Genomic DNA, 9,219 nt, shown 5'->3' on the forward strand with positions numbered 1-9,219 from the left:
ATGTATGGCAGGGGTCTCAAATACACGGCCCATGGGCCAAATGTGGCACACAGGACACTAGTTTGAGGCCCCCCGCCTTGATATGAAAGTTTAATGTTAGTGCGGCCCGCGCAAGTTTGATATGGATGCTGTATGGCAGGGGTCTCAAACACGCGGCCCGCGGGCCAGATGTGGCCCGCAGGACACTAGTTTGAGGCCCCCTGCCTTGATATGAAAGTTTAATGTTAGTGCGGCCCGCGCAAGTTTGATATGGATGCTGTATAGCAGGGGTCTCAAACACGCTTACCGCGGGCCAAATGTGGCACGCAGGACACTAGTTTGAGGCCCCCCGCCTTGATATGAAAGTTTAATGTCAGTGCGGCCCGCGCAAGTTTGATATGGATGCTGTATGGCAGGGGTCTCAAACAAGCGGCCCGTGGGCCAAATGTGGCCCGCAGGACACTAGTTTGAGGCCCCCGCCTTGATATGAAATTTTAATGTTAGTGCGGCCCGCGCAAGTTTGATATGGATGCTGTATGGCATGGGTCTCAAACATGTGGCCCGTGGGCCAAATGTGGCCCGCAGGACACTAGTTTGAGGCCCCCTCCTTGATATGAAATTTTAATGTTAGTGCGGCCCGCGCAAGTTTGATATGGATGCTGTATGGCATGGGTCTCAAACATGTGGCCCGTGGGCCAAATGTGGCCCGCAGGACACTAGTTTGAGGCCCCCCGCCTTGATATGAAAGTTTGATGTTAGCGCGGCCCGCGCAAGTTTGATATGGATGATGTATGGCAGGGGTCTCAAATACACGGCCTATGGGCCAAATGTGGCACACAGGACACTAGTGTGCCACACTAACTCACCTTCCACTGCCATTCGCTCCCTGAGTTCCTGCTGTAGTCGACTCTGTCGGTCCTCCAGCTCCAACTCTCTGGCGCTTTGGAGACAAAGTAGAGAAGTAACAGCATGATTACGTTTATCGATAGTAGTTATTTCGTACTGTAGTACTGTAGTACTGTACTCGTTATTGAGACTTCCAGTGTGCAAAACCAGCAAGGGGATCAAATAACCAGTGACTTTTTGAGGGCAAAATGGGGCAGATTTTTTGACTCGTCGGCCATGTTGAATTAACAAAATTGTCCGGGGGACCAAAACATATATTTAATACATAGAGTGCATCCCATAATTAGTCACAGTTTCCATATGTCCAAAAGGAGTAGGAAGAAGCAAAGCTTATTAAATCCTACCCCTCCATCTGGTACTTTTACAATCAGTAACTGTTACATTTGTTCACTTCCTGCTTTCCTAATATAGTTTAAGTTTTTTGTTCTTAATTAAATTAAATTAAATTAAATATCATTTACTGTTACATTTGTTCACTTTCTGCTTTCCTAATATATTATTTTATAAATTTTTATTTTTATTAATTTTTATACATTTTAATTAGTGTTTAATTATATTTGATAATTTATTAAATATAAATATAATAATAATAATAAATATATCATATAATTTATAATTTTTTATTTAATTTTTTTCATTCATTCATTTTTAATTTAATTTAATTTAATTTACAATCAGTTACTGTTACATTTGTTCACGTCCTGCTTTTCTAATATATTATTTTTATAAATTTTATTTTTATTATTTTTTATAAATTTTAATTAGTGTTTAATTATATTTTATAATTGATTAAATATAAATATAATAATAATAATAATAAATATATCATATAATTTATAATTTTTTTATTTACATTTTTTTCATTCATTCATTTTCTACCGCTTTTTCCTCACGAGGGTCGTGGGGGGTGCTGGAGCCTATCCCAGCTGTCTTCGGGCGAGCGAGAGGCGGGGTACACCCTGGACTGGTGGACAGCCAATCACAGGGCACATATAGACAAACAACCATTCACACTCACATTCATACCTATGGACAATTTGGAGTCGCTAATTAACCTAGCATGTTTTTTTTTTTTTGGAATGTGGGAGGAAACCGGAGTACCCGGAGAAAAAACCCGGGGGAGAACATGCAAACTCTACACAGAGATAAAGGTCTGTGCGCTAACCACACAACCACCGTGCAGCCAAGACAAATAACACATACTAAAGTTTTACGGTTCGTTACCATGGCAACAGGGGTAAGACACACTTACAATATCATGAGTTCGGACTCGTAGCGGACCAAGGCGTTCTTCTCCTGCACTAGCTTGAACCACTCTTGCATGAGTTTGGGATCGTCCTTCTTGCCCATGCCTGGAAAACAAAAGAGGAAGCACATTTGGGAAGTGAGAGGACGGGACGGCAGCCGAGACGTGACAAGGACACAAAAAAACCGATGGATCGATGCCGGATGACATATGCAATGACAGCCAAGCTGGGATGTCCTTGCTGACGGGTGGTGAAGTGGAAGTATGGACTCAACGCACCGAGGCGGTGGTTTGGTCCGTACTTCCCGGGGTCACAGAACGATAGCATGGAGGATTCGAACTGCATTTAGACGTGCATACAAAGATTTTGTAGATATACTAAGAAGGTACTTCAAGGAAAAAAACTGCATCTCAACTGTAATACTGGAGGTGAAAAAGTGTAAGAATAATTACTACCAAGTCCAAGTTTTGTACTGCTTATCCTCACAAGGGTCGCGGGGGTGCTGGAGCCTACCCCAGCTGTCTTTGGGCGAGAGGCGGGGTCCACCCTGGACTGGTTGCACACTCTATAGTACTACACAAACAACTGCTTTTTTTCCAGTTTATTCATTCATTTTTTACCGCTTATTTTCACAAGGGTCGCAGGGGGTGCTGGAGCCTACCCCAGCTGTCTTTGAGCGAGAGGCGGGGTCCACCCTGGACTGGTTGCTAGTAACCACATTCCCCGTATGTATGCACACTCTATAGTGCTACACAAACAACTGCTTTTGTTCCAGTTTATTCAATCATTTTTTACCGCTTATTTTCACGAAGGTTACAGGGGTGCTGGAGCCTACCCCAGCTGTCTTGGGGGGGGGGGGCAGGCGGGGTCCACCCTGGACTGGTTGCTAGCAACCACATTCCCCGTATGCACACTCTATAGTGCTACACAAACAACTGCTTTTGTTCCAATTTATTCATTCATTTTTTACCGCCTATTTTCATGAGGGTCACAGGGGTGCTGGAGCCTACCCCAGCTGTCTTGGGGGGAAGGCAGGCGGGGTCCACCCTGGACTGGTTGCTAGCAACCACATTCCCCGTATGCACACTCTATAGTACTACATAAACAACTGCTTTTGTTCCAATTTATTCATTCATTTTTTACCGCCTATTTTCATGAGGGTCACAGGGGTGCTGGAGCCTACCCCAGCTGTCTTTGAGCGAGAGGCGGGGTCCACCCTGGACTGGTTGCTAGCCAATCACAGGGCACATATAAACAAACTACTAGACAAGCTGCTAGCAACCACATTCCCCCTGTATGCACACTCTATAGTACTACACAAACAACTGCTTTTGTTGCAGTTTATTCATTCATTTTGTACTGCTTATTTTCACGAGGGTTAGAGGGGTGCTGGAGCCTACCCCAGCTGTCTTCGGGCGAGAGGCGGGGTCCACCCTGGACTGGTCGCCAGCCAATCACAGGGCACATATAAACAAACTACTATACAAGTTGCTAGCAACCACATTCCCCTGTATGCACACTCTATAGTACTACACAAACAACTGTTTTTGTTCCAATTTATTCATTTTTTTCCGCTTATCGCAGGGGTGCTGGAGTCTACCCCAGCTGTCTTTAGGCGAGAGGCGGGGTCCACCCTGGACTGGTCGCTAGCCAATCACAGGGCACATACAAACAAACTACAACAAGATGCTAGCAACCACATTCCCCGTATGTATGCACACTCTATAGTGCTACATAAACACCTGTTTTTGTTATGATTTATTCATTCATTTTTTTCCGCTTATCGCAGGGGTGCTGGAGCCTACCCCAGCTGTCTTAGAGCGAGAGGCGGGGTCCACCCTGGACTGGTCGCTAGCCAATCACAGGGCACATTCCTAGCTAGCAAGCACATTCCCCTTATGCACACTCTATAGTACTACACAAACAACTGCTTTTGTTCCAGTTTATTCATTCATTTTCTACCGCTTATTTTCACGAGGGTTACAGGGGTGCTGGAGCCTACCCCAGCTGTCTTCGAGCGAGAGACGGAGTCCACCCTGGACTGGTCGCCAGCCAATCACAGGGCACATATAAACAAACTACTAGACAAGCTGCTAGCAACCACATTCCCCGTATGCACACTCTATAGTGCTACACAAACAACTGTTTTTGTTCCAGTTTATTCATTCATTTTCTACCGGTTATCACAGGGGTGCTGGAGCCTACCCCAGCTGTCTTTAGGCGAGTTCGTCACCCAACTCCGCTCCCCCAGCCCCCGGAATCCATTTACAGCTAAAACATATGAGCTAAATGATGCTAATTTATTTTCTTTTACTATGTCTACTATTTTGGGTAATACGAGCGTAAAAGTGACTATAGGGGTGTTATTCCATGTACTAGAGGGCTCTAATATATTCATTCATTCATTCATTTGCGATCGCTTTTTCCTCACGAGGGTCGCAGGGGGGGTTGCTGGAGCCTATCCCAGCTGCGGGACACACAAGCACCAGACTTGACCGAACCGAACAGGCAATTAACGCAGGTTTGAATGATCCCAAAATAAACACGGGCAGCACAAACTATTTTGTTTTGTTTCTCTTAGTACTACGACTTTTATTAAGTAGTCTTTTTTATTTAGTATTTAAATAATATTTATTTTATATTTATATTTATTTATATTTATTTTTTATTTATTATATATATTTTTATATATAATAATATATTATTAATAATAATAATTAATTATTATTTATGAATAACTTAATACATTTAAATTTATGTATCAAATTTAATATTTATAAATTTATAAATTTTACAAATGTTATAAATATTATGAATATTATATTTATAATATTATCATAATATTATCATTTATTAATACATATTTTTATTGTTTATTGTTTATTGTTTATTATATGTTTCTCTTACTACTACGACTTTTATTAAGTAGTCTTTTTTATTTAGTATTTAAATAATATTTATTTTATATTTATATTTATTTATATTTATTTTTTATTTATTATATATATTTTTTATATATAATAATATAATATATATAATAATAATATATAGTAATAATAATTATTAATAATAATAATTAATTATTATTTATGAATAACTTAATACATTTAAATTTATGTATCAAATTTAATATTTATAAATTTTACAAATGTTATAAATATTATGAATATTATATTTATAATATTATCATAAATATAATCATTTATTAATACATATTTTTATTTATTAAAATACAATTATTTTATATTTATAAAAATGTAAAATAATTCGTATTATTAAATATAAATTATTTATATTAAGGGTCGCAGGGGGGTTGCTGGAGCCTATCCCAGCTGCGGGACACACAAGCACCAGACTTGACCGACCTGAACAGGTAATTAACGCAGGTTTGAATGATCCCAAAATAAACACGGGCAGCACGGGAGAGCACCCAGTGAAAGGCAAAGCAAAAAATAATAATAATCATAAAAAAAACAGGCGTGAAGCAGAAATCAAACGCATCACACAGGAAAACAAAAGATTGCGTCTCGACACAACTTGCAAACCCAGGAAAAATCTCCACCGGCAGATGTTAGCTCCAGGAGCAAACCATACGAGTCATTCATTTTTCAAACTCGCTCTGTGCAGGGTTATTAATATTTATAAGAACTCTTCACACCATGCAAGGTTCACAGTCCTGAATTATAAAATTGGCCTGCAAGCTACAGCCGCCACGGTGCTGACAACCTCGCTGCATTGGGATTCCAGGATTCACTACTTTTTAACCAAAACAAGCAGAAAAAAAGGAAAATACGGCCACTGGGATTTGGGAATACAACTGTGCAAATCGGGGGTGTCCAAACTGAAAGGATGCGTTCGATTATTCAGGAGAAAAGGGTTTCTCATTTTTGTGAAAAAGGCAATTATTCAGATTTCTTATTTTTCTTTTTGCATTTGTGAAATATTGCAACTTCTGAAATCATCTTTGTACATTTTTATTGGTAATATTATGGATTTATTTCCCAAATATTTGGACTTCATTCCCATAATATTTCAACTTTTTCTCAGAACTTAACGCTAAAAAAATGCTAACTATTTTGTTTTGTTTCTCTTAGTACTACGACTTTTATTAAGTAGTATTTTTTATTTAATATTTACATAATATTTATTTTATATTTATATTTATTTATATTTATTTTTTATTTATTTAATATATATATATATAATATATTGTAATATATAATGTATACATTTATTATAACAAAACTATATGATTATTAATAACAATTAATTATTATTTATTAATAATTTAAGAAATTTAAATTTATATATTGAATTTAATAAATTTAAAATTTATAAAATTATAAATATTATATGTATAATATTATAATAATTATTTAGTAATAAATATTTTCATTAAAATAAAATTACTTTATATTTATAAAAATGCAAAATAATTTATATTATTAAATATAAATTATTTTGAATTTATATATTAAATTAAATATGCATTTAATATTGGAATAATAAATTTAATAGAAAATTTATATATTATAATATGTTTTATATTTAACCTGTATGCTAGCAAAATTTGACATTTTTATTGTTGTAATATTACAGCTGTTTTTACCGGTTCCTCCCCCCCGATTATTAAAGTTATTATTTTTATATTAAATTATTTTTTATATTTATATTATTTTTTATTATATTATTTATTAGTATTATAAGTTTATTCTTGTAATTTCCTTATTGTAATTATGACTTTATTCCTATTTTACTTTGGCTTTATTCTTGTATTTTTCTGCAATTTGATTTGAGTAAATTATGCTGTTCTAATTAAACCTTTTTTCTCCGAAGGGCCAACAACTAAAAAAAACAAACAAAAAAAAAAAACAGCAGGCCGCAGTTTGGACACCCTCGATGCAGCTATTTAGCAAACCAGAAACATGCATTCGTTTAGAAAAGACACCACAGCACACAGTAGTCATCTACTGAGCCGGGGTAAATGCGGGGGTGGCGGGCGGGCGGGGGGTTAAAGGGGCAAGACGATGAGGAAGGCCATTCAAGAGGGATAGCCCAGTTCTGGAGAACCCCTGTGGTTGCCATAGTAACCTGCCACACCGTCAAGCAGAGGCGGCGAGGTTACATTACCTTCAGGGGAACAGCAGAGGCAGAAGGGGAGAGGTCTCCGACGTTGGGTCCCCGCAAAGGGCTCAACTTCCACAAGACAGGGGGGAAGGGAGCGGGGAGCTGACGCAGACACGGACGCGGGCGCGGAATAGACACGGGATGGAAAAGATGATGAAGAGGAAGAAGAGGAGACAAGGAAAGATGTTACAGTGAGAAACAGTCGAGGACACAAGGTGGGGGGGGCGGGGGCAGTGGGCGGGGGGCGAGGGAACACGGCGCGATGAGAAAAGAGAAAAAAAACACGGGAGGTGAAAATCAAAAGAGAGGTATAGCAGCATTGAGATCGGAGATTGAGATCTGTTGCATGCGCGATGAATAAAGTCGGAGTAAAAATAATAAAAATGTACAGGCGGGGGGGGACACGGCACAATGAAAAAAGAAAAAAAACACGGAAGGTGAAAATCAAAAGAGAGGCATAGCAGCATTGAGATCGGAGATTGAGATCTGTTGCATGCGCAATGAATAAAGTCGGAGTAAAAAATAATAAAACAGTACAGGCGGGAGGGAACACGACTCGATGAGAAAAGAGAAAAAAAACACGGGAAGTGAAAATCAAAAGAGAGGTATAGCAGCATTGAGATCGGAGATTGAGATCTGTTGCATGCGCGATGAATAAAGTCGGAGTAAAAATAATAAAACAGTACAGGCGGGGGGGGACACGGCGCGATGCGAAAAGAGAAAAAAACACGGGAGGTGAAAATCAAAAGAGAGGTATAGCAGCATTGAGATCGGAGATTGAGATCTGTTGCATGCGCGATGAATAAAGTCGGAGTAAAAATAATAAAACAGTACAGGCGGGGGGGGGGGGACACGGCGCGATGCGAAAAGAGAAAAAAACACGGGAGGTGAAAATCAAAAGAGAGGTATAGCAGCATTGAGATCGGAGATTGAGATCTGTTGCATGCGCGATGAATAAAGTCGGAGTAAAAATAATAAAACAGTACAGGCGGGGGGGGGGACACGGCGCAATGCGAAAAGAGAAAAAAAACACGGGAGGTGAAAATCAAAAGAGAGGTATAGCAGCATTGAGATCGGAGATTGAGATCTGTTGCATGCGCGATGAATAAAGTCGGAGTAAAAATAATAGTACAGTACAGGCCTTTTCCATAATGCACTCATGTGCTCTTCCATTAGGCCCTCGCAAAAAACAAAAAAAACAGCAAAGTGGTACATTCGCTAATGCTAATGCTAATGCTAACGCCGAGTACCCATCGAGAACCCACACATGTGTACCAAAACTTTGTGCTAAATCTTCAAATATCAAATTTTGGAGCACCACCATGTGGAGTATTTGTGAGAAAAATACTATCCAATACAACAAAGTATTGTATAAGTAATTATTTAAGTGAATACCCTAAAGTGTGTACTTTACATAATATAGCATAATATACATAATAACACTAGTTAAGGTAATATGGTAATACAATTCCCTTAAAACACTTGATGGTTATAACAATAAGTACAACATCACCAAGACAGAGATGAAAGTACTACAAGTGTTGAGGGAGTATGGTAATACAATTACCTTAAAAAAACACTCTATGGTTATAACATTAAGTACAACATCACCAAGACAGAGATGAAAGTACTACAAGTGTTGAGGGATGGTTATAACATTAAGTACAACATCACCAAGATACAGATGAAAGTACTACAAGTGTTGAGGGGATATGGTAAGATAGAGATGAAAGTACTACAAGTGTTGAGGGAATATGGTAATACAAAAAGGTTTTGTTATTGCACGTCAGCCCACACCACATATACTGGTAGATACTGGTAGATACTGGGAGGTACTGGTAGGTACTGGTAGATACTGGTAGGTACTGGTAGATACTGGTAGGTACTGGTAGGTACTGGTAGGTACTGGTAGATACTGGTAGGTACTGGTAGATACTGGTAGGTACTGGTAGGTACTGGT

General features: G+C 38.7%; 1 protein-coding gene across 28 annotated transcripts in view; it reads right to left on the reverse strand.

Moving 5' to 3' along the window:
- mical3a (microtubule associated monooxygenase, calponin and LIM domain containing 3a) overlaps positions 1 to 9,219 on the reverse strand; it is a 95,330-nt gene that overhangs the window by 4,881 nt on the left and 81,230 nt on the right. For all 28 annotated transcript variants that reach the window (XM_058086378.1, XM_058086381.1, XM_058086379.1 and 25 more), the window contains 2 exons: positions 2,138 to 2,237; positions 846 to 919 (listed from right to left, as the gene is read on the reverse strand). In XM_058086378.1, the coding sequence (XP_057942361.1) occupies positions 846 to 919; positions 2,138 to 2,237 (174 nt within the window). The remainder of the gene's footprint in view (positions 1 to 845; positions 920 to 2,137; positions 2,238 to 9,219) is intronic.

The sequence above is a fragment of the Doryrhamphus excisus genome, chromosome 11, assembly GCF_030265055.1.
Source record: "Doryrhamphus excisus isolate RoL2022-K1 chromosome 11, RoL_Dexc_1.0, whole genome shotgun sequence".
Lineage (NCBI taxonomy): Eukaryota > Metazoa > Chordata > Actinopteri > Syngnathiformes > Syngnathidae > Doryrhamphus > Doryrhamphus excisus.